General features: G+C 51.5%; 1 protein-coding gene across 2 annotated transcripts in view; it reads left to right on the top strand.

Annotated features, from left to right (window-relative positions):
- The window catches only part of Ccr8 (C-C motif chemokine receptor 8), a 28266-nt gene extending 6365 nt beyond the window's left edge, over positions 1-21901 (top strand). The window contains exon 2 of one of the 2 annotated variants that reach the window (XR_009592279.1): positions 217-308. Coding sequence is in view for 1 of the 2 variants with exons in the window: in XM_021656522.2 (XP_021512197.1) it covers positions 20553-21614 (1062 nt within the window). In the remaining variant the exon portion in view is untranslated. Of the gene's footprint in view, positions 1-216; positions 309-20537 lie in introns of those variants that run through there. The other variant, XM_021656522.2, reaches the window with a different exon arrangement.
- Positions 21902-25968: the final 4067 nt, after the last annotated feature.

The following is a 25968-nucleotide window of genomic DNA, read 5'->3' as shown; positions in this document are numbered from 1 at the left end:
CCTTGAACTTCCGATCCTCCTGTTTCCACCTCCCGAGTGCAAGACTACAAGCGTGCAACTTTACATCCACTCAAAATAATGGGTGTGGAGTTTTCATCGCATCCTCGCACTTTACTCGAAATCCCACTGCCCCTGTCCCTCCTCCCACAGCCCCTGTTCCTCCCTTCTTTCCTCTGATTGGCACCTGTAGTTTTAATTTTCAACCTTTCCTTTCAGGTGAGGAGACTGAGGCTGGAGGAGGTGAGAGGGTCAACTTGAGGCCAGCTGTCACCCATGTCAGAAATTTACATGCACAACATCCGTCCCTGGAAACGAGGTGCTTAGAGCAGGTGCCCTCAGGGCCAGTGGGCAGAGGAGGTGGTGCCCACTCCTTTTCCAAGGCCCGTCCTCCAAGGGAGCAGCGACCGCTGGGGACAGGGAAAGGCTGGCCTGGTCGCTTCCACCGTCCTCCTGCAGTTTCCTATGTGGAAACCTTGGGGCTCCCCCGTGAGGTGATGAGGTGAACTGCTGCCTGAGGCCGGGCTGAGACAGGCTGGACAGCAGGGCCAAGAGCCCTTCACAATCAGACCCAGAGCGGAGAATTAGACCTGTAAGTCGGCCCTGTGCAGCCGAGGGCCAGCTGTGAGCTGCGCCACACAGCTGGCCATACGTTAGGAGGCAGACGTGAAGTCGGGGGCCCAGGGGCCCAGTGAGCAACCACTCAGTCATTTAAGAACGGATTTTAGGCGGGACAGTGGTGGTGCACGCCTTTAATCCCAGCGCTTGGGAGGCAGAGGCAGGAGGACTCTGAGTTCCAGGACAGCCAGGGCCACACAGAGAAACTTTATCTCAAAAAACAAGGAGGAGGAGGAGGAAGAAAAAGAAGAATTATTTTAGGGGCCATCTTGCACATCTGAGCATTCTGGGCTGCCCTGGATCTGGGTCACATGACATTCAGAATGAGCTTCAGCCTCCCAGTGCTGGAGAGGTTGTGAGAGAGAACATGGTGGCTCCCCTCCCCAAGGTATGACCTTGTGTTCCGGGGAGCTCCTCACTCACAGGGCAGGCTGGAAGAATGACCAAAGAAAGCTCTTAAAAACAGTTCTCAATTTCCACCCCCAGTCAGCACTTCTTATTCTCTGTGAGAAGACGCATTCAACACACAGTCATGTGTTCCTCGACAGAGGGCGTTTGCCTGAGGAAGGTCATCAGATAACCGTGTCATTATCTGAGCATCACAGGGTGCCCTTACACAAACCGAGACGGGCACACGTCACCAGGCGATACCCTGTCTGGGAACCACCAGCGAGCGTGGCCCACGGATGGCTGAGACATTGCCCTGTGAGACTATAGCCACCCACATGGGGACTCAGAGTAAAGGTACCGCTGAAGCCAGCATGTCCGCTTTCTCAGAGCCCACTGCTCCAGGCGGCGGAGGCTGGGAGAGCCAGCCCTCCTCCCTGGGAAGGAGGGAGCAGCAGCGTCAGGAGATCCCTTGCATCCTCCCTGAGAGAGAAGGAGGTTTCAGAAGGTCCTTCTGCTTCTTAGTTCTCACCGGAGTCAGCGTTGTTTTTTCTGTGATTGGTCATCCACAGCCTGCCTTGAGGGTGGGAACTCTGGGCAAAAACCTAGATGGCAGGAACTCTGGGGATGGTGAGAGGCTCCTCTCTCAGTATGTAACAGCCCCTTGGAGAACAGACATAAATAAGGACACTAGACATCATGGCGCTGTGCTTCCTTTCTCCACCAAAGCCCTCTGCCTTTCTACTTTTATAGTTGCTGGACCAATCTCTGCCTCTGTAAGCATGACAGTCCTGGTCTCTCTCTCTCTTTCTCTTTGTGTGTGTGTGTACATATTTGTGCATGAATTCCTTTGAGGCCAGGAGCTGTGGGACTACAAAGAGCCAGCACAGAGCAAGAGTAGGGTCAAGGTGTGGCCAAAACCTGGAAATCTTGTTCTGAGATTGACAGGAGTAGGCTCCCTCTTCCACTGCCTGGGCTTTTGTGTCCAGGTGTAGCCCTACACCCTCACCTTTGCCCCCAGGAGGCCACACAGCTCAGGAACCAGGTTAACCGCCCTCTGCCCTTCCAGGTCCCAAAGCACCTGGAAATCCTCTATATGCAAATGAGGCATCTCCAGGACCCTGACCCCAGCCAATGATGGACACTCACCTCTAAAAGCCCTACCCACTCCCAGAGGCTTAAGAGCCTTTGTTTCCCCCACTAAAGAGCTGTCTGACTGAAGCCCTCTCGAGATTGCCTGTCCTCTTCCTTCTCTTCGCACTCACGGCCACCTGAGGTCTCTTCCACTCCTAGCTGGTCCTGCCTCCATTCCCCCTTTAAGCGGGAGGGTTGCTGTGTGTCTGTGGGTGCGGTGGTCAGAGCTCACCGTGAGGTCGCCCTGAGGGATGGGGTTTGTTTAGGGGCTGGAGAGGGGCTTCGAGGTTAAGAGCACTGGCTGTTACCACAGAAGACCTGGGGTCAGTTTCCAGCACCAACAGGGTGGCTCACAACCATCTGTAACTCTAGGTCTAAGGGGTCTGATGCCCTCCTCTGACCACTACTGGCACCAGGAACACGGCACACAAACATACATGCAGGCGAGACACACATAAAACAAGACAAATCTGTGAAAATTTAAAAGAAAATATTTTTTCTTATGTGTGTGGGTATTTGTCTGTGCACCACAGTTTTTTTCGGTGCGTGGAGCCCAGAAGAGGCTCCACAGAGCTGGAGTTACAGATAGATGTGAGCTGCCATGTGGGTGCGGAAACTGGGTCCTCTGCAAGAGCGGTAAAGGCTCTTAACCTCTGACCTCTGGGCTACCTCTCCATCTCCATAGAGTAGCTGGCCTGGCTGGCCACTGTCCCCATGCCCTGGCGGTGGTGCTGTGGGCATGCCTGCCATGCTCAGCCTTCAAGGGGTTTTGGTGGGGGAACATGCCTGCGTTATCTCCAGAGAGGACTGACATGGGGAGCTGGAGCATATGGGAGGCCCCATCCTTCACGATGAGGCCCTGGACTGAATAAAATGGGGGAAGAAAAAGCCATCCCAACAACCCCGGTTGAGAGAGGCGATCTTTGGCAAGAGATCCAGGGGATACAACTAGTGAGTTTCAAAGAGGTCAGTAGGGAAGGACAGGGTGGGAAACATGGAGTGAGCCTGGACCTGAAGGAAGGTGCCAATGAAGAAAGGTACCAATGAAGGAAGGAGCCAGTGAAGGAAGATATCAATGAAGGAAGGAGCCAGTGAAGGAAGATATCAATGAAGGAAGGAGCCAGTGAAGGAAGATATCAATGAAGAAAGGTACCAGTGAAGGAAGGTGCCAATGACTTTCTGTTACTCTCCTAAAATATCACAACCTCAATTATTTTATGGAAGAGTTTATTTTGAAAGTTCCAGAGGGAGAATCACATGGGAGGTTGGGGAGGCACGGTACCAGGCAGCCTGCGCAGGAAGCCAGGAAACCACATCTGCGGCCCGTGAAGCGGAGAACTGGAAGGGTGTGACGCTGTGAACCCCCAAAGGCTGCTCCAGTGCAGCGTCTTCTCCAGCCATGCTCCATGCCCTCACCACGTGACCTCCCAAACCCCACTGGGAATCACATGTTCGAGTGTGTGAGCCTATGGGGGCTTTTGTCACTGACAGCACAGGGAGGCGAGCTCATGATGGCTGGCACAACCTAGGGAAACATCCTAGCAATCTGGACTCACAGTCAGTCGAAACACACAGGGACAGGCAGACACAAATAAGAGTTAGCAAAGGTGTAAGTTCCCAGCAGCAGACCCACGAAGACTTTAGATGCAGACATGTGAATAAAGAATATAAAATTATCTGGGTGGTGGTGGCGCATGCCTGAGATCCCATCACCTGGAGGCAGAGCAGGCAGATCTCTGAGTTCCTGGCCAGCTTGGTCTACACAGTGAGTTCAGGACAGCCAGGGCTACACAGAGAAATCCTGTCCAGTCGTCCCCCCCCAACCCCCCCAAATTCTAATATGCTCACAGAAACACAGGAAGGTATTGAAAACAAATAGATACACTAGAAATAAATCATACAGACTGACTGGAAATAGGGAATTCGGCAAGTGAGCTGAGTGGCAGTTAAACACAGATGAAGTGAAGGCTTTCGGAAGTTCTGGCATTACCACACTATGCACAGAAAGGCACCAGGCTGGCAAGTACGAGAGAGCAGGAGACCAGATGGGGGGTGAGGGCGTGCTTTGTGTCTGATCAGTCTCCGGAGACGACTGTCGGGAAGACGCAGGTAGCCCAACCGTCTCACCTTCCGCAGTCCATGCCCTCTGTGACGTCTGACGCTGAGTGTGGCCAGGCCCCATGTTTCTAACCAGCCGACCAGAGAAGAGGCAGGGGACATGTCCTCCACAGCAGACTGTCACACAGGTGGAGATGTCTTTTTTCTCGTGTAGCTCTGGCTGTCCTAGAACTCGATCTGTAGACTAGGCTGGCCCTGAACTCACAGCAACCGCCTACCTCTGCCTCCCAAGTGCTGGGATGAAAGGGGTGCTCCACCGGGCCCGGCTGGCTGAGGTGTCTTTTATGCTGGCAGGATCTCTTGTGGGTGCTTTCGCCACAGGATCTGTTCTGGGCTGGGAGCGGGGCATTCTGGGAGCTCATGACATCGTGTTCTGTGCTGAAGTGTTTAGGGCAAGTGAAGACACAACTTGGCTTGCTCCTCATTTCAAAATGTCAGAAGGACCTGTGACCGGTGAGGAAGAGACAAGGGTGAGAGAGGACGAGACAGTGTCAGCTCTAATGTGTCTAGCTCTGCTGCATGACCCACTTAACCAGGGCCACTCATGTGGACATGGTGTAAAGCTACCCACAGGGGCCCCCGAAGACAGTGACTTCTGCTTGCTAAGGACCTCCCCCGGGTGGGGTGGGGATCCATGAGCCCTCCACCCATTTATGACTGAATGGGTTCAGCCTTGTGCAGACCCTTGTAGCCAACCACAGTGCCTAAGGGCTCATGAGTTCAAGGGCTGTGCCAGGCCTTACCCCTGGATCTCACCACCCTTCTTCCAGCCATCTCCGATTCTTACATTCTTGTTTTGTTTTGTTGTTGTCGTCGTCGTTGTATTGAGACAGGGTTTCTTTGTGTAGCCATGAACCTAAGTCTGTTGACCAGGCTGGCCTTGAACTCACAGCCACGTACCTGCCTCAGCCTTCCGAGTGCTGGGACTAAAGGTGTGTGATGGCACCACCCTGAGACTCTTACACTTTTTATGCCCTTCTTCCATGCTTCCTGAGGTGGGTGATATGAATGTCCTGTTTAAGGCTGAACACTGTCCAGTCTCTGGTTCCAAGCCCCTGCCTATCCATGAATCTCTACATTAACTGCCCTTGGCTGCAAAGAAAAGTCTCTTTGCTGAAGGCTGAGAGCTGCACTAGTCTCTGGTTGAGGCACAAATATTAGGGAGGCAGTTCGGCAACCTGTTCATTTAGCAAAACAAAAGTTGATTCTTTCTTCTTGTGCTTTTGACCGACCCAGCACTAGTGGGCCTTTGGCCAGGCAGATTTAACAAAATCTCAGTCATGCAATTTTGCCAATAACGTCTCAGGAGCCCCATGCTGGAGTGAAAGCCCACTAGCTCAGATAGGCAGAGAAGGCTCCCAGCTGACCTTCCTCCTCTTCTCCTAAAGACCCTGTGTCCCTCCCTTCTCCTTCCTGTGCGTCTCCTATCCATCCTCCTGAGTTCCTCTTACTTTCCATGTTTTTTTTTCCTCTATGTTCACTCCCTGCTGACTGGTTGCTTGCTCTGCCTCTTGACCCTCTGGCTGACTTTATTTAATCCTGTTTACAATGCTCAAGCAGAAAGCTCTTGGATTAAAGGTGTGTGCTACGGCAGAGCCACACCACAGCTAGAAACAGGTTTTTCCAGTAAAAAGCACAATCTCGGGGTTCACAGTGTGATGAAATATCTCACAGTACCAAGCGTGAGCTTCCTTCTGTGAAGCGGGCATTAGGCCCAGGTGTAAACTGCCGGGTCACACCTGTAAGGTAACTGCCACTGTTGTAGCCTCTCGTCTGGCGAGTTGCTATTGCGGCATGGAATGTCTGAAGCTGGGAAAGACCACTGCTGACCTTTCCCACCTGCCTGCAAAGCAGCTTCCGTGAAGGCTACACAGGAGGGACGAGGCTTCCGGGGCACTTCCAGCTCGGCCTCTCTGTATTCTGCCATCAAGGTGTTTTGTCTTGAGCGACAGGGTCTCACACTCCTGTTTTTGAGGCTGGGTCTCACACTAACGTGTAGGCCGACCGTCCAGCACAGTAGAGCAGCTCGCCACTTGCTCTCTGGAAGGTTCTGTTACTCTGTTAGCCAGAAAAGCTCTTCCTCAGCATCCCCCACATTTTTCTTACAGGCAACATTTGTACTGTGTCCTGCAGAGACTGAGGTTAGCTGGTGTATCAGGTGACGTTCACGTTTATGCAAAATGAGAATATGATATTGTGAGTTTTAAGGGGTCTTCACATTATGTGTTAGTGGACTTACAGTGTCATACTTGATACTTATCAGGTAACCCTAAAATTAAAAATGGGCAATTTGGGGCTGGGAGACGGTTCAGTATTTAAGAGCACTGGCTGCTCTTCCAGAGGACCTGGGTTCGGTTCCCAGCACCCACATGGCGGCTCACAAAAAGAGGCTTTCATCCAGCCACTGCCACTGCCCAGACTACAGGAGGAGTGGACAGCCACTGAGAGGGTCAGCAGCTGCTGACCCAGGCACTGTGGTGGAATGGGCAGGATAAACACAGCATTCTGAAGTTGGGGTGGTGCCTCCTGGCCGGGGGAGGGGCAGTGGAAAGTGTTCTTCATGATTTTGGAGAGTGTAGAGCCAGTGTGGGGGTTGGGGGGATTGTATTTTGTTATAAGCCTTGAGAACTTTTTTTTTTAGCAACTTTTTTTAAAAAATAAAATATATTAAAGTCTAGAAATCCTCTCTATACCACTTTTTTCCTCTACCCAAAAAAAAGAGCCTGGTTTGACCTTTAGGTGGCTCTTGGTTCATGCATTTTTCTGCTTCTTCTCTGGTGTTCTGGAACTAAAACTGCCTTGGTGTTCTCACCCAGCCCCTTGAATCGTCCTGGAACACAGTCTGAGCCCTGACTGCTGTGCAGGACTTGGGTGATCTGGCAGTTATCACCGGCTGGAGGAACGCCCCCTTCAGCACAGACGGTGGGCTTACTGCTTCCTTAGAGACTGTTGGGGTGTGAGCTCGTTATAAAAGGCTGTTTAGGTTGAGAGGCCGCCTAGGACATGGAGCACAGAATTCTTTCACTGGTGCTGAGCAAGAAGTCTTGAACATCAACGGATTTTGTCATTTGTCAGCTTCTTGACCTTGAATGTCAGGAGGAAAGGAGGGAGGGAGGGAGGAAGAAACCTTAGATCTGATAAAACACTTTTAGCAACATATCAGGTTCAAAATCAACACGCAAAACCCAGCAGCATCTCTATGCACAAGGGACAACCATGCTGAGAAGGAAACCAGGAAAACAGCTCACAGTAGCGTCAATGCAAGCAAAGAGAAAATAACCCAGGCTGAAATTTATTAAAATACAGCGTATATGTGGGCAAAATCATTTTTTAAAAAAAGTGAAAAAAGACTGTTGTAAGACTTAAAACTTTGAAACAACCCAATATTGGCCCCTGCCTGAGATTCCAGCCCATGGGAGTCTCGGCTCCCTGGTAGTTGGCCACGGGGAGAGGCCCTGTTTCAAAACACAAAACAAACAGAAACGACTAGAAGAAAACATGGATGACTAGGACCCCAGAACCTCGGGTCCCAGTGCTGAGAACTGAGACGAGATTGCCTCAGGCCAAAAGCTTCTGGGTAGCAAAGGTGACCCTCCGAGGAAGTCCTGACCGCAGCTGCGATCCGTCCTCACAGTGGCACGCACTGGCTTCTCAGAGGCTCCCAAGCGTTGTGACCCTATCCCACGCCGGCGGGAACCACGCTTTCCTTCAGAGTCTGGACGCAGGGGCTGGAGAGCTGCTCAGCGGCCGACAGCACTTGCTGCTCTTCCAGAGGACCCGAGCAAGTTTCACACCTAACACCGCAGCAGAGGCTCACAAACACGTGTAACTCCAGCTCCAGGGGGTCTGGTGTCCTCTTCTGGCCTCTTAGCACACCTACACACATGTGGCACCCAAACCCATACATAAAACAATTAATACATACATACATATATATAAGCCTGGGCACAGGCATTCTGCATGGCTGTGGAGACAGCGCTGTGGGGCAAAGTGGGGTGCAAGCTCTGCCACCAGCTTGTGCGGTCGTGGGGACCTCTGGACCACAGCTGCAGCAGCCGCTAACTTCTAGAGGGCAGAGTCTGAGAAGATGCACCCCAGGCACTCTTCATCAAGCAGCACAGCCCTGCAGAAATCTTCTAAAATAAAAGTCTTCCAAATGCATGCGCAGTTTTGCACACTGGAGCCTGCGATAGGTGATGACAGATTCTGCCTTCAAGACTCTCTTTCTACTGTCTGTTTGCTTGGCTTTTTTTTCTTCAGGTTTTATTTTATTCATATAGGTGCTTTGTCTGCACGTACGTGTGTGTGCTGTGTGTGTGACGTGCCCACAGAGGCCAGAAGGGTGTCAGGTCCCCCTGGAGCTGCAGGTGCAGACGGCCGTGAGCTATGTGGGTGCTGGGAACTGGCCCAGGCCCTCTGCGGCCAGTGCTCTTCACAGCTGAGCCATCTCTCCAGCCCGCTTGGCTGCTATTTAAATGGTGATAAGTTCTCTAACTCCTAATTTTGTCCACCACTTAAAACACTTTTCCTTTCTGGCCAGATCAAACCGTTTCCACGTCTTTCTGCGTCACTGTTTGCTGTCCAGTCTCTCACATAGAGTGTGGCTAAGAGAATCTACCTAGAGCCTTGCCACAGCCTGATCACTATGCTGGCTCCAGGTTTCCTCAAGTCCTCCGCTGTTTTCGAGTTCACCTTAACTCAGGTTTTCAGGACACAGGCAAAACAGAGAACGTAACTTGGACTCAATAAAAGAAAAACAAAACAAACAAGCGAATACACTAAACCCCCAAAGTAGAGCCCCCTTCCCGCTCTCTGCTTCCTGCTGTGGGCGCCCCGGGGCAAGCCGCTTTGTTCTCCTGCCCACACCTTCCTCATGGTCTTACCACCTGTTCCTGTCACTGTAATAATGCATGTTAACAAAAGTGACTCAGAGGAGAGAGGGTTGACTGCGGCTCCTGGCTCCTGTGGGTGCACACGGGGAAGTCGGGGTGGCGGGAGCTCACGGCCCCCCGACCAGGATGGAAGGGTGCACGCTGCTGCTCCGCCCACTTCTCCACCCCCGGATCCCAGCCAGGGTCCAGCGTCCCCCAGGGCGAGTCTGTCCTTCCATTCATCCTCCAGGACCTAGATCCCGTCCAGCCGACTAGTCACGCTGCGAGTCACACCTGCTGCCATGGATTGTGCCCTTAACTAGGAGCCCAAATAAGACCTTCCTTCCTTCCTTCCTTACGTTGCTTTGGTTGGTTTTGTTTTGTTTTGTAGGCCAGGCTGGTCTAGAACTCACGGAGATCCACCTGCCTCTGCTGGGATTAAAGGCACGTGCCACCACACCCAGTGTGCTTTTCTCAGTGTTTTATCACCGTGACAAGAAAAGGAGACACAGTGACAGTAAGGAGAGGAGGGAGGCACTCTGTGTTTAGGATGTAATACAGAGAGAATAAATTAATAAACGAGATTGCTATCTACGGCTGTATGGTTTCAGCTGGGAGCTGCTTCGTGGGTACAGGCATGCACAGGCGGAAGGTGGCTTTGTAAGTGTGGGGGGGCAGGAAGCGAGGGGCTTCCCTGCCCTCCCCACGCCTTGGTCCTTTTCCAATGGCTGGCTCTCCGTGGAGCATGCCTTTCCCATTTCCTGGCTCTCTTCCATCCCTCTTCACCTTACCTGCCTCAGCCTCCTCCTTTCTTCCCTCCACCGCCTTCCCCACCTAAGGCCCCCTCCTCTCTCCCCTCCGCCGCCTCCAGGTTCTCATCTTGCCCAGGAGATGGTCCAGACAGACAAAGCTAGAACTGGAACTCCCAAAGGGGCCATCTTTCTGGGTTTCTCTGAAAGCAAGTCTGCCTGTGTGGTGAGGTTTGGGATGGCTTTCTTGAGATACAGGTTCCTTGAAGCCAATGGTCCATCAAGTCCAACATCAAGTCCATCCGTGAGCAAATGTGCTCCCAGGCTCACTGTGTGTCAGGGCTACTGTGAGGGTTGTGCGACCCCTGGGCCATTCCTCCCATTGCCTTCCAGGGGCGAGAGGTGGGCCCAGGCCGTTGAGACAGCCTATGCTGCCCTCAGGCTGGAGCAGATTCTCCCAGTGCTGCTGGTGGACGCTGAAGAAAGACACTAGTTAAAGGTCAAGCCCCCTCCTGAGCTTCCTGCGCCTGTGGACACCCGGCTGCCTCTTCCCAGGGTACCCCCTGCTCATCTCAGAGTCCAGCCCTCCCCGTGACGCAGATTTGCAGAGGCAACACCGCCGCCCGGCTTCTGTGTGCCCGCAGCTCTCCACGTCCTGCTTGGCTCCAGGCGGAAGGATGCACTCTCAGGCTCCGGCTGCTCTTACACCGTCCTGACAGTGAGCACACACACACACCCCGTGCTTCTTTCCTTGCCTGCTCTGAGAGACGGTGGCACTCTCTGCACTCTCCTTCCGCGGAGGAAGAGGGGGCTGGAGATCAAGCCACAGACGCGGCCCCACCCACGCTGAGCAGAGCCCTTGTTCGCTCTTCTGGCTCCTTTAGAGAGAGAAGCTGTGAGCCCCACAGAAAGCATCCACCATGGTTTGGGGAGGCCAGAGGCTGAGGCAGGAGCATGGCCGGCTTCAGGTGCACCCGCAGTGCGGCCTGAACACACGTATAGAAACTGCGTTGTTTGAGGGTTGTTATAATTTTTTCCTCTCCAGCTCTTCCAGCTGCCGCCCAGGCTGGGTGTGCTAAGTCCTAGTGCAAGCCCAGCATGGGGGAGCTGGGATGGCTGTGCTCTGCAGCTCGCTGACCAGCTCTAGGTTCACTGAGCTACTCTGTCTCAAAATATAAGGTAGAGTTTGAGGAAGAAACACAACATCAACCTCAGGCCTCAACATGCAAGCACACACACATGCACACACATGCAAACACACACATGCACACACCTCTGTTCTCATTCATGTATATACACATGTACATGCACACACATGCACACCCACATGGACACACACATGCACACATACGTTCACAGACACACACATACGCATATATGAGATTTCAGGAGCACTCAGAGATTGAGGCTCCATAGACCCTAAGCACCGACATTTCTAACATTCTCCATAACCCTGGAAATGGCTAAGACTGAGAAGCTGAGAACGCGGACGAGCCGAAGCCGCTGTTTATGTGTAGAGCGTGAACGGCGAGCCAAGCCAGCGAATCCTCTACACATGCAATGAAGAGACGCCGGAGCTGGCTGCCGCTCCCCACCTGCAGCCTGGCACCTCACACCCCTGCACCAGATGCCTCTCCCGTAACCACCATCCAGCTGTGTGGGAGACCACTGAGCTCACAGAAAGCCAGGACAGGCCTCAGAGAGCGCCACGCAGCTGCTTTGAAGTGTGTGTGCAGAAGGGGGAGAGGCTGTGTGCGAGGCGCCTGCGCAGGAAACATCTGTGCACTGCGAGGGGGGGCCTGGGGGCACCACTCGGGAGACCCTCACAGACAAGACCAGAATCCCCTGAGGCCTCACCGCTTCTCCCCTTTGGTGCAACCAGTAATGGTGAGGAGGGAGGCCGGTCCCGGAAGGTCCCCGGTACAGTTATTACTGCAGATTAATTACACAAAATAACAGGCCCCCAGGACTCTCTCCTCCCTGACAGTCACCGCCCCTCCTTTTCAGCTTCTTGTTGTTGTTTTTCGAGACTGGGTTTCTCTGTGGAGCCATGGCTGACCTCAAACTCACAGAGATCCACCTGCCTCTGCCTTCCCAAATATGCCACCACACCCAGCTTCTTTTTTGGCTCTTTAAATTTTATTTTACTTTATTTATTTGTTTGTTTGTCTGTTTGTTTTGAGATTAGGCCTCACTACTCAGCCCTGGCTATCCTGGAACTCACTGTGTAGCTCCACCTGCCCCTGCCCCCTGAGTGCTGGGATTAAAGATGTGTGCCACCATTTCGGGCCTTATTTAAGTGAAAGTTTCTATATATGACAGGGTAGGGACATTACGTGTAGTTCTGTGTGTGGCTTGATTTTTGGACTGTGATACCATCCCATTCCATTAATTTTCCTTCAAACGAGATAATTTCATTCTGTCTGGCTGCACAATATTCCCACTGTGACATGGGCAATGCTTAGAGACAAAGGAAGGCGAAACCAAATAAAGGCACTTCATTATAAGAAGTTGGTGACCCCAAATTGAAAGCTAACCGAGAAAAAAATTACTGAAACAATTGGTGAAATTAGAAAATGTGGGGTTTTTGGATGATATTGTTTATTGTGCTGGCATTAAGTTTAAAGATTATTTGTTTTCTCTCCTGTGTGTGGATGGATGTTTTGCCTGCATGTGTTTCCATGATGCCGGAGGAGGTCCGGAAGAGGGCAGAGGACCCCCAGGAGCTGGAGTTACAGACGGTTATGAGCCACCACCAGGGTGCTGAGGGCGGAACTCACATCCTCTGGAAAAGCAGCCCGTGCTCCTAGCCACTGGACCACCCCACTAGCTCCTGAGGGCACCACAATTTCAGAAAAGAAATGCCTGCCTACCTTTACAGTATTCATTCATTCACGGAAGAAGGAACACGGAGGGACCCGTCGTTCTTCTCAAATGACTCAGAGAAGTCTACATAGCACATACAGAAAACGATGAAGCAAGATCAGTCCGGAACACCACAGCTCTTTGTGTGCCTTACAGTGTCTCTTTCATGTCATTCTGGGGGCATAGGGAAGGCTTCTGCCTACAGGGCGTGGGAGGGCATGTGGGTAAGAAACAGGGTCACCTCGGTGGCAGGATTTAGCGTGCAATTCTTAACGCACACTTGGTTCTAGGTCTCTTGAGGGAGACAGCTCGTCTTCTCGGCAATCCCTTGATGTGGAGATAATCAGACCCCGATGTCTTCTGCCCATGTCACCCTGGGAGGTGTCCCCAACATACCAGGCTTGGTAAAGACACAACCAGAGTACACAGGACATCTTAATCTGGCTTTGTTTGTTTAGATAGAGCCTAGCTACACAGCCTAAGTGGAAATGTTCCATGTAGCCCAAGCTACCTCTCCAAACTTGAAGCATTCGCCTCGACTTCCCAAGTGCAGGCAGCATAGGTGCATGTCACCACGCCTGGCTTTAATTAGAGATATATTGTAAAAGTAACTTTCATTGCCTGTTTTAATTGTCTTGGAGGCGATTGTTGTCTTCTGCTAACCTAGGCCTAGTCCTGGAAGCTTTGAGCCTCTGAGAAATCTAACCTAGGTCTAGAATGATTTTAGCCTCTGAGACTTACTGAGCTCTGGGCTGGCTGGTTCAACTCAGCTGTTCTGGCTCGAACTCCTCTCCCAGCAGACTGATTCAATCTGGCTTTTCTCTTGGCCCCCGAATTGCTCTGCTTGGCCTCAAACTAACTTCAGCAATCTGCTCTAATCTCCTGGCTCCTTCTCAGTCTCTGGCTCATTTGGTCTTCACCTGAATTCTCTCTCGGCAAGTTGTCTCTCTATTACTGTCCCAGTAAAAACTGCCTCCTCTTTCTCTCTCTGTCTCTATCTCTGTCTCTCTCTGTGTCTGTCTATTTGTCTCTCTGTCTTTCTCTCTCAGCATTGCCCCTTAAGTAGCTTCCCTTTCCTCTCTTTTCTTCTGAGACTTGGTCATATCCTACTCTGCCAACTCTTTCTCTGATTTGTCACCTTTTCTGCTACTCAATTAGACATCATTTTCAAACATGAGTGTTCCTAACCCTGAGGCTGAAAACATTCTAGGCCTAGGTTAGACTGTATGGAGGCTGGAAGCTTCCAGGAATAGACCTAGGCTAGCAGAAGGAGGCAGGAAGCCTCCAAAACAACAACTAAAACAGGTGAAGAAAAGTTATTTTTAATATATATAGATATTAAGATATCTATATATATTATTCACACACATATATTTGTTTTTTTGAGGCAGGGTTTCTCTGTGTAGCCCTGGCTGTCCTGGAACTCACTCTGTAGAGCAGGCTCACCTTGAACTCAGAGATTCATGTGCCTCTGCCTCCCAAGTGCTGGGATTAAAGGTGTGTGCCACCACCACCTGGCATAATTAGATATTTTTTTTTACAATAAATATTTTGGGGGATGTGAAATGGTCTTCCCTCTTTTATTAATTACTCTTCTTTAGACTTTAATGATAAGAAAGGGTCTTGACAGTTCAACTCCTTCAGGGCTAACTATGTAATTTCATCTTTTTTATATTCTTTCTAATCATAAGTGTTTGAAACCTTGGGGGAGAAAAGAGTGGTTGTGTGCTGGCTAATTTTACTGTCAATTTGATGCAATCTGGGATCACCTGGACAGTCTCTATGAGAAGCTGTCCTGACCAGGTCGACCTGTGGGCGTGTCTGAAGGGAAGTGTCTTGATCGGAAAGACAGCCCACTGTGGGTGGCACCATTCCCTGGGCTTGGATTCCTGGCTGAATGAGAGAGGAGCAAGCTAGCTGAGCACAAGCCAGCACCATAGGTGAATCCGTTTGTCTCTGCTCTCGACTGTGATGTGCCTAGTTGCCGTAAGCCCTTGGCTCTGTGACTTTCCAGCAGTGACCGACTATGGCTGGAACTGTGAGCCAAGCAAACCTCGTGGTCCCTGTGGTGGTTTGAATGACAGTGGCCCCCGTAGGCTCATATGTTTCAATGCTTGGACCTCAGCTGGTGGAAGTGTTTAGGAAGGATTAAGAGGCACGGCCTTGCTGGAGGAGGTGTTGGAGGAGCCCACTGGAGGTAGGCTCTGAGGTTTCGAAAGATCGTGCCGGATCCTCTCTCTCTCTCTCTCTCTCTCTCTCTCTCTCTCTCTCTCTCTCTCTCTCTCGCAAAGCTCTCGGCTACTTTCTCCAGCACGTGCCTGCCGTTGTCACGATGATAGTAGTCTGACCATCTGAAGCTGTAAGCAAGCCCTCAGCTGATTTCCTTCCGAGAGTTGCTGTGGTCACGGTGTCTCTTCACAGCACTAGAACAGTGACTATGTCAGTCCCCTAGGCTGCCTTTTGTCAGCATGTGATATCACGGTGACAAAAATAAAACTAAAACAGAGTGTTAGAAGACGGATCTTGAGAATAAGTGAGTGTCAAGACCTCCCTCAGAGATGAGTCAGAGATTACGTAGGCTGGCTGCTCTTGCAGAGGCCCCGAGTTCAGTTCCCAGCACTCACACGGTGGCTCACAACATCTGTAACTCCAGCTCCAGGGGACCCTATGTCCATTCTGGCTTTTGTGGACACGCACATATGTGACATTCACTCACACACACAAATGTATATATACTAATAAAAATAAACCTCCCTTAAAAAGACTGTGTGTGCACATACGTGTGTGCTCATTTGAGTGATGGTCTAGAGGTCAGCAGAGGGTGTCGGGTGTCTTCTATCACTCTCCACCTCTTCCTCTGAGGCAGGGTCTCTCCCAGAACCTGGGACTTGTGCTTTCTGTGGTGGGCTGCAGGCCAGCAAGCCCAGAACTCCTCTCCCCTTTGCTCCCCTTAGAGTTGGGGTTACAAACTTTTGCAGGAACCTCACCTTGTTATGCAGCTGCCAGGAGCCAAACCCTGGTACTCACGATTTCAGGAGGAGCACTCTTGACTGCTGAGCCATTCCTCCAACCTGGGGCAGAAGTTCGTGGCGGTGGCTTCGGTGAACCTTTCCTCCACGTGTTTCATTCATTCATTCTTTCTTTTCCTGCTCATCCTTCTTCCCCAGATAGTCTCAATGTATTTTGTTTTTAAAGATTTATTTATTTGTGAGCACGTTTCGCCTGCGTGTTTGTCTGTGCACTACAGTCATGCCTGGTGCTGGAGAAGGCCCGAAGGGGGCATCACTTCTCCTGGACTGGAATTAAAGACAGTTGCACACTGCCACGTGGATGCTGGGCATTGAACCTAGGTCCTTTGAGAGAGCAGCCAAACTGTTGAGCCGTCTCTCCAGCTCCTCTGTGTATTTTTCATTAAGGTTGGCATAAGCGACTCCTTTCCGACTCCGAGGACTTTCATAACATAATCCTAAAGGGTTTTTCCTAGTGTCATCTGTCTTTTCGTGTCATTTGTCATGACAAGTTTTATTGCAGGTTAACGGGAGGGCTGTGCTTCAGGAAGCCTCAGGGCTGGCTCTGGCCCTGCTACCAAATAGCTGTGTGACTGTGTGCACCCTCGAGTGTGCACATGCATGCGTATCCTTGAATTTATGGGTGTGCACACGTGAGCACACGCATGTGAAGGCCAGTTTCCCTCCACCCTTTGAGAAAGAGGCTTTCAGGGAACCGGGGCTTGTTGGTTCTGCCAGAATGCCCGGCTGCAGAAGTCCCGGATCCTTCCCTCTGTCTCCTTCCTCCGTCTCCTCCACAGGCTGGGCGGGCTCTCAGGCGACGCTGTGTGCTCAGCCTTTTACGTGGATTATGGAAATCCAAACTGAGGTCCTCACCCTTGCTCAGTGTGTGATGGCCTACTCAGCCCTCTTCCCGATATGCTGTGTTAGCGGGAGTGAATCATTCTATTTCTGTGGAATTAAACACTCAGAATGAGAGAGTTTGTGTGTGAGGAGAAAGACACAGTGGAGGGCTGAGGTCACTTCCTCCCCTGTACTGTGTGAGCAGGGTCTGAGATGGCCGTCCTTCTGTACACACTTAGGGTTAATCCTTCTGTGTACACTTGGGGTTAGCACAATCTTTTGAGTCTTACCATTTGGAGGGATGAGGGACAGTGTTCTCTCTTGCATCTGCTTCAGTCTAAAGTGAAAGGCGGGGACCCTGGGAAGCTGCTGGGCCACCCGCTGGCCGAGCCTGTCCAGCGTGTAGGTCACCCGAGTTTCTGGATGACAGAGTGTGCTTTGGGGAGGCCTTTCATGTTGGGAGCTCTCCATGAAGTCACCTTTCTGATCAATTCCTTAAAATCAGAAATCACTTTTTAAAATGAGAGATGGCTCAGTAGTTAAGAGTGTGCAGGGCTCTTGCAGAGGAGCAAGTTTGGAGGCTCAGCATTGCCTGTAGCACCTGCTTCAAGGGAGTCCTTTCTGTTCCAAGGGCACTTGGACATATGTCTGCATATACACAGACACATGTAAGCAAAAGGAAAACAAATACAGTGTGGTCATTCTAATCCCACTATTCCGGGGGCAGAGCCAGGCGGATCTCCGTGAGTTCCAGGCCAGCCTAGTCTACATAGGGAGCTCCAGGCCAGCCAGAACCACGTAGTGAGACCATCTCTCAAATAAATCTTTATTATCAGTTTCTGATGTTTTCAACAGATACTCATGGACCCTCCTCCCTCTTTTTCTCTCCTCTCTTTCTGTTTCTTTTCTTTCCTTTCTGTTTTTGTGAGACATGGTTTTATATAGCTCAGGCCGGCCTTGATCTTACTGTGTATCTGAGGATAGCTTCAAACTCCTAATCTCCCTGCTTCCACTCCCCAAGTTCCGGGAACGTAAGTGTGTACCCCCACACCCAGAAAGGCCTCTCTTTTAAGCTGCCACCTGCATGTCTGCAAACCAGAATGTCACAGACTGAATAACCCCCATTCTAGATTCCCAGCCTCTGGAACACTTGTCACGTTATTGGGAAACAGTTCACAGGCATGATTCAGGCCTTGACAGGAGGTGGGGTTTATTTGGGATTATCTGGGTGGTCTCCAAATGCAATCACAGTGTTTACAGATGAGAAGCTGAGAGACTGGCCACAGACACACTGAGAAGGAGCTATAAAGATGGAAACCAAGAAGCGGGATGTAGCCAAAAGCCCAGGGTGGCTGGGTAGCACCTGGAAGCCCCAAGGAAGGCTTGTCCTTTGAGCTTCCTGGGGAAGGACATGCTGATAGATGGTAGCCATCTCGTCCCCAGGGCTGTAGGAGAACAAATACTGTTTTAAGCCACTGTTGCTGTGTCACAGCCTCTGGAGGAGATGGACACATAGGACGAGGGCAGATATATAAATGGTCCTATGGGGCTAGGGAGGGGAGCCGGCCTGGCACATCTCTGATGAGTCTGAACTCTGGTTCCTCCATCATGACAAACATCGACAGCACCTGAGCATCCAGAGCTCACAGCCCGACACTGACATTTTCTTATCGCATGCTGTACTGTCCTAAGGGCTGGGGTTTCCCCCACCCTTGGTAAGGGGAATTACATGGTATGAACTGAGGTGCTGGAAAATGCTTCTAAATGATAAGCTCACTAGTCAGAAGGGAATTAGATTCACATCCAAGTGCTGAGGCCACAGAGAGACAGACAGACAGACATGATAGAATGCTCGCCTTGTAAGTGCAAGGGACTACATTTGGTTCCCAGAACCCATGCTCAGAAACAAAACCCAGACACAGTGGCACATGTCTGTAGTCCTAGTTCTCAGGGAGGCAAGTTAAGTGGGTCCCTGGGACTCACTGGTCAGCCAGCCTAGCCAAGTTTGGGAGTTTGAGAGGCCAGTGGGAGACCACCTCCCAACATCAGAAACAACAGTAAAAGACACATTACGAATCAAAGTTGTGCCGGGCAGGGGTGGCGCACGCTTTTAACCCCAGCACTCGGGAGGCAGAGGCAGGCGGAGCTCTGAGTACAAGGCCAGCCTGGTGTACAGAGTGAGTTCTAAGACAGCCAGGGTTGCACCGAGAAACCCTAGCTTAAAAAAACAAACCAAACCAAAAAGGAATCAGGAGTAGAGGGACAGACTCCCTCTCACACCTCATCCTGAGGAGTGGTGATGACCCCAGATTTGAGGTGAAAAGGCAGGCAGCACCTGCTGACAGTCAGCAGTAAAGAGCTTTGTGCACAGCAAGCTGAGCCTGCCATGCCAGCGCCCAGGAGGCAGGGGCGGGACTGTCTCAGAAACCACAGGGGTTGGGGCTTAAGTCAGAGGTAGATCTGACTGTCCCGGTTCCATCCTTTGGATTGGCTGAAGCAAGACATATAGGTGAAGCCCTGAGAAAGAGGAGTGAGCGCAGCAGCAGGCATGAGGAGGAGCAGGAGGACCGGGCAGCTCTGAAACCTCAGAAGAAAGGCTTTCAGGTACATGCTGAGAAGGCATCCTGGGGCCAGGGCTCAGAGGCAGGGCCGGGGGCGCTTTCGCTCTTTACAGAGAGGCCAAGAGAGGGCTGATACTTTCAAGATCACTTTTTTTTTTAAACCTGAATGTCTCCAAAGCCTGAGCCCACACTCATTTGTGTCTCTTGGTGGCTGTCAGGAGCAGGTCCCCTGCTCTCTGGAACTCAGGAGGGAGTGAGAGCTCCCACAAGAGTGGAAAATGAGGGGAGGCAAGGTCTCCTGGGGTTGATCCTTCTACACAGACACCTTCTTCTCCCTCACACCTTGTGTGTCCTGAAGCAAAGCTTTAGAATTTGTGCGTGTGGGTGTTGGGAGTGGAACCGTGCGTCCTGTGCAGGGTAACCATGTGTTCTGCAGAGAGCTGTGTCCCCAGGCCCTCCAGGGTTTGGTTTTACATTATTTGTTCTATTTGTGTCTGAATATGTGCATATACACACGTGTGTGTTGGAGGTCAGCCTTGGGCCTGGCCTGCAGGTGCTCTCTCCTTGGCTTTGCTTGCTCAGCACGCAGGCCAGGCTGGCCGGCTGTGGAGACGTGCCTGCCTCTGCTCCCCAGCAGGGATGCATGAACTAAGTCATGACCATCACAGGATACATCTAAAGCGAAACATAAAATGAGACATTTATGCAACTTGGGAATGAATGTACAAAAATGCGCTTTGTTTGTTTGTTTGTTTGCGGCAGGGCTTCTTTGCATGACCCCGGCTGTCCTGGAGGCCACTCTGCAGACCAGGCTGGCCTCGAACTTGCAGATCCACTCTCCTCTGCCTTTCCAAGTGCGGGGATTAAAGACGTGCACCACCACATCTAGCCTGCATGTTTTTTCATGGATACATAAGATGAAAAAGCAACCAGGCACAGTGGCACACGCCTTTAATTGCAGCACTTGGGAGGCAGAGGCTGGTGGATCTCCGTGAGTTCGAGGCCAACCTGGTCTACATAGTTAGTTCCAGGACAGCCAGGGCTACATATTAAAACCTATCTCAAAAAATTAATTAACTAGTTAATAAAAAAGAGAGAGAGAGATTAGCAAGATGGTACAGATCTGTAATACCTACACTGGGAGGCTGAAGTCAAGGAGGATCATGAGTTCAAGGCCAGCCTGGGCTATGTAGCAAGTCCCAGAACAGCCCAGACCACCTAGTGAGACCCTGGATGAAGGCAGCAAGGTCCAGGGAGAAAAGCTCGGTGGTAACGCTGCCTCACAGCAGCAGCACCCTGGTGTTGGCCCGGGGAGCGGTGGGCATGTTTCAGAGCATCAGTACATGAATGCATTCCTCAGCGTCTCCCCTGTGCCTCTCTGACCAGGTCCCTCTCGCCTGGATGGATTACACCCTGGAGCCCAACGTCACAATAACTGACTACTACCCCGACCTCTTCACCACCCCCTGCGACCCAGAGCTCCTTCTGGGACGCGGCACGCTGACCCTGGCCGTCCTGTACTGCGTCCTGTTCGTGCTGGGCCTCCTGGGAAACAGCCTGGTCGTGCTGGTCCTGGTGGCCTGCAAGAAACTGCGGAGCATCACAGACGTCTACCTGCTGAACCTGGCCGTCTCCGACCTGCTCTTCGTGTTCTCCTTCCCGTTCCAGACCCACCACCTGCTGGACCAGTGGGTGTTCGGGACCGCCGTGTGCAAGGTGGTCTCTGGCCTGTACTATGTGGGCTTTTTCAGCAGCATGTTCTTCGTCACCCTCATGAGCGTGGACAGGTACCTGGCCATCGTGCACGCGGTCCATGCCATGAGGGTGAGGACGGCCAGGGTGGGCGCGGCCCTGAGCCTGGCGGTGTGGCTGGTCGCCGTGGCGGCCGCCGCCCCGCTGCTGGTGTTCTACCGAGTGTCCTCCGAGGACGGCCTCCTGCAGTGCTTCCTGTTCTTCAGGGAGGAGTCCCTGCGCTGGAAGCTCTTCGCCCACTTGGAGGTGAACGTGCTGGGCCTCCTGCTGCCCTTCGCCGTCCTTCTGTTCTGCTACGCCAGGATCCTGCGCCAGCTGCGGGGCTGCGTGACGCGCAACCGGACCAGGGCCATCAAGCTCGTGCTGGCCGTGGTGGCCGCGGCCCTGCTCTTCTGGGTCCCCTTCAACGTGGCGCTCTTCCTCCAGTCCCTGCACGACATGCGCGTCCTGGGAGGCTGCGCCGTGAGGCAGAGGCTGGCCCTGGCCACCCACGTCACGGAAGTCATCTCTCTCGCACACTGCTGCGTGAACCCTGTCATCTACGCGTTCATAGGGGAGAGGTTCAAGAAGCACCTCACGGACGTGTTTCAGAAGAGCTGCAGCCATGCCCTCCTCCACCTGGGGCTGCGGGTGCCCGCGGGGCCGTGGGAGGGGCCCCCGTCCTCACAGCAGCGCTCTTCCCACTCCTCCACCCAGGACTGCATCCTGTAGGGAGGGTGTGCCGTCGGGCAGCCTCCTCCCGCATCGCCCTTCCTCCTCCTCCTCCTCCTCCCCCTTCCTCTCCGCCACACACTTCTCCAAGACAAGAGTCTCACTGTGTAGCCCAGCCTGGATTTGTACCCTCAGTCCTCTGCCTCAGCCCCCTGAATGCTGGGCCAGCACCACTCCTCTTCTTTGTTTTGTTTTGTTTTTTGTTTTTCAGGGTTTCTCTGTGTAGCCTTGGCTGTCCTGTCACTTTGTAAACCAGGCTGGCTTCAAACTCACAGAGATCTGCCTGCGTCTGCCTCCCTGAGCTCTGGGATCACAGGCGTATTTTACAAGAGATAAAATACTTTTTTTTTCTTCCTTAAAAAGTAGTGACCTAAGAGGGATTTTTGTGCCTGTGTTCATAAGAGATAATGTCTTATAGTTTTTCTTACTTATAGTGGTCTGGCCAGGTTTGGTTTCCTAAAACGCACTGAAAAGTATTCCCTTTAAAATCTATTCTCAGGAGCCGGAGAGATGGCGCTGTTTGGAGAACACGTTCTTACAGAGGACCTGAGTTCGGTTCTCAGCAGCCTCATGGCAGTTCAGACTCTCTGTAAATCCAGTTTCGGAGGATCTGGTGCCCTCTTCTGATCTCTCAGGCACCAGGCACACAGGCATTGTGCAGACATAACTGCAGGCAAAACACATACAATAAAATCGATTTTCTGAAGTGGTTTGTGTAAAACAAATGGCATTACTTTTTCTTTGGCGGTTTTGACGTAACTTATTAATAAAACCGACGAGGGCACTTCTATATGAAGATTTGCATTAATTTAGCACGCAGATGTTCCGTTTTTGTATCTGCTTGTGATTGGTAAGAATTTTGCTGTTCTCTTTAAGTTTACAAATACATGAGCATGAAATCTTCATAATTAACTTGGTTGAGCAATCTTTTTTTAGTGTGAGGATTTCCCTTTCCGGTCCTGATCATTTGTGGGTTTCTGTCTCCTTTTCTCTCCTAGGTCAGTTTTATGGGACTTATCTGTGGCTTAATCTCTGCAGACAGACAGCCTTTGGCCGCGCTGACTTCCTGCCTTCTCTGCTCATTGATTCCTGTTTTTTATTTTCATTTCACTTATTTTCTTTGGGCTTCGTTTTCCATGGGCTCTCTGGAGCTTAACTATCACTTAATGCTACAAACTTCTCTCTGAGCACTTTGCTTTTGGGGTGCAGTTTACACACTTCAAGTCTGTCTGAGCCAGAAGTCCGAGACGCTGTCTTCCATCCACCTTGGCCACTGTCCCATTGCTGTGAAGAGACATCATGGCCAAAGCAACTTATAAAACAAGGCACTTAATTGGGGGCTTGCTTAAAGTTTCAGAGGATGAGTCCACGACCATCACGGTGGCGGGCAGGGCGGCATGGTGCCGGAGAGGTAGCTGGAGAGTTTGCATTGAGCCACAGGCAGCAGGCAGGGCGGGGGTGGGGTGGGCGTTGAATCCCCAGGGTCCACCTGCACTGGCACGCCCTCACCAGCCGGGACCGAGCATGCGAATCCTGGAGCCAGTGGGGCCATGCTCGTTAACCACCACAGCACGGGATCTGCCTGCTTTCCCTTCACCAGCCGGGACCGAGCATGCGAATGCTGGAGCCTGTGGGGCCGTGCTAGTTAAACCACCACAGCACGGATCCGCATGCAGCCTTCTCAGATCATGCCTTCCCTTCACCAGCCAGGACGGAGCATGCCAATGCTGGAGCCTGTGGGGCCATGCTCGTTAACCACCACAGCACGGGATCCGCCTGCAGCCTTCTCGGAGGACATGCACGAGGGCTTCCTTTCTTTGAAGTTCACCAAGAATTATTTTACGATGCAAGATGTGGCTTCCACTCCTCGCAAAGGTAGCAGCAGGCTTCTGCAGGCGGCTCGCCACGCCACCCAAGGCCTCCACATTCTCCCTCTTTCTCCACTTATTTTGTCCCTCTTCCTTCCTTCGTGTTGCCTTTGTGAATCAGGGAGTTTAACGAGGGTTGCTTACAGCGGTGTACGGGTGAGGCAACGGCCACTGGCTGTCAATGAAGAAAATTTCCCTCCACCAAGACTTCTGTATTCTTTACTTTGAAAACAATTATTACTTTTAAAAATTATTTGTTCTGAGTGTGGAGGTCAAGTGGAAGACAATTGGCAGGAGCTGGCAGTTTCCTTCTGCCTTCTCGGATGAATTCAGGCACCTTCACCTTTGAGCTCCCAGACAGGCTGAATCCTTGATTTTTCTGGTTGTTTATTCTGTGAGTCACTAGGAGAGGTACAGGAAAATACCCAACTTTGATTATAGCTTATTTATTTTCCATTTTATTTCTGTTCATTTTTTCTGTATATTTGGAAGCATTATTGGATAGAAATAAAGGATTGTTCTGCATGTTTGTTTGTTTATATAAATTAAGCAGCTTCTTTTGTTGCTATAAACCACCCTCGTGGGATGGAGTGATGGCTCAGTGGTTAAGAACACTGTCTGCTCTTCCAAAGGACCTGGGTTCAATTCCCAGCATCCACATGGCAGCTCACAACTGTCTGTAATTCCATCTCCAAGAGATCTGATACCTTCACACTGATGCTCATAAAATAAAAATTAAATAAACCACCCTCGTGCCTAATAATTCTTCTTTTTGGGGTGTGGGTGGATGGGCTTGAGATAGGATCTCTCTACATAGCCCTGGCTGTCCTGGAACTCACTGTTTATCCCAGGCTAGCCTTAAACTCACAGATATCTATGTACCTCTGCCTCCGGAGTGCTGGGATTAAAGGTGATAATCATCCTATCTGGCCCAATACAATCCAAGTTTAAGGACAACCTGGGATACAAAAGATCCTGTCTCAAAGGTTAAAAAAAAAAGTTTAAGGAAAAATAAAAATAATTATGGTTATGGCAAGAGGATGTGAAGCTGGAATGTTGAGGAGGATGTGAGCAAAGCCACAGGCTTGACCTCTTTGCCTGTACTGGCCAGCAAGACCACCATCCTCTCCAGTCTCCGCACCTCTCTCACAGCCCAGTGGGATGGCGACATGTTGTGTGAGGCAGGGCAGGCGAGTGTGCAGTGTGTGTGAGAGTTGGGGAGCAGAGCAGAAGTCCCCTGGACATCTTACCAAACTGTAAGCTTCCAGGATCCCCCTGTTTGTCCCCTGCTCAGGTGCTTTTGAGTCGCTATGGCATCTTGACTCACACCAAGCTTTTCCGATGGGACAAAGCCCCTTGGTGTAGCCCTGCTGTGTCACTCACAACTGGCCTGAGCTAAGCTCTCTGAACCTCAAGAGGCTGTGGGCAAGATGGGGATGGGGTGAAAGGTGAGGGAGGGGCCATCTGTCCTGCCTGCCTGTTTGCCCACGCCTGATAATCCTTAAGTAACCTGTCGCTCCTTTTGCATACCTAAAAGATAATTCTTACTAATGTAACCAAATAAACAGCAGATAGCTTTTTAGTTATCCAACTTGGAGTAACTGATTTAACCATTTGCTGCTTCTGATTCTTCACGTTAAATGCAGCTGGGAACGAATCTAGAGCAGGGTGAGGAATTGGTTAGAACCAGGAGGTTGCGCTCTATCGCCACCTGCTGCTTGCTGGCTGCTGCCTACAGTTGCAGGGGACTGAGTTCCCTTCCTGTGTCTCTACGGCCCAGGTGCCTTGTTGCTCCTGGAGGGCCAGAAAGCTATGCTCAGCCACCCCTCCCAAACACGCCAATTAAACAAGGCAAGCGTGGAGCTGGAGAGATGGGTTAGTGCTGAGAGGGCTGGAGTTTGGTTCCCAGTACCCACGTCTGACGGGCTGGTCTGGCAGCTCGGAACTGCCTGTAAGTCCAGCTCTGGAGGACCCAGCGCCTGAGCACATACGCCATGCCCGCTCCCCCTTAGCTTCTTTAGCAGAGAAAAGTCATAGTGAGATGCAGAGGTTTATTCAATGTGGTGATGTCGGGGAGGGGAACAAATAAAAGGGTCTAGAGACTCCCACGTTTATCCTCAGGGTCCTGACAGAGACCTGGTCTACAGATGGCAAGCGGTGTGCAGAGCTAAGCAGGGGTGGGCAGGGTGGTCCTGTCTGCCCTCACTGTCCAGACTCCCTCTCTCCGGGAGGTGGCAGAGCTGTGAGCAACCTCCTGCTGGAGGCAAGTTCAAGTCCGTCCTCTGGCTGGAGGCAGGGCTCAGCCTTCTCCTTCCCCAGCGCTTGATCCTTGTGGAAGCTTTAATTCTTTAGGGTTCATTGTCTTCACAGGCTCATAGTCAATGGGAAGGGCATGAGTTCTCTCACACTAGAATGGTTCCAGTGAAGAACCTGTTTGTCATGGAAGGCTGAAGAGCTGTTCTGGTCTCAAGGATAGCTCATCGGAA

The sequence above is a fragment of the Meriones unguiculatus genome, chromosome 6 (genome assembly GCF_030254825.1).
Source record: "Meriones unguiculatus strain TT.TT164.6M chromosome 6, Bangor_MerUng_6.1, whole genome shotgun sequence".
Classification (NCBI taxonomy): Eukaryota; Metazoa; Chordata; class Mammalia; order Rodentia; family Muridae; genus Meriones; species Meriones unguiculatus.
Note: the sequence above shows the minus strand (reverse complement) of the source record. Positions and strands in the feature narration are given on the sequence as shown.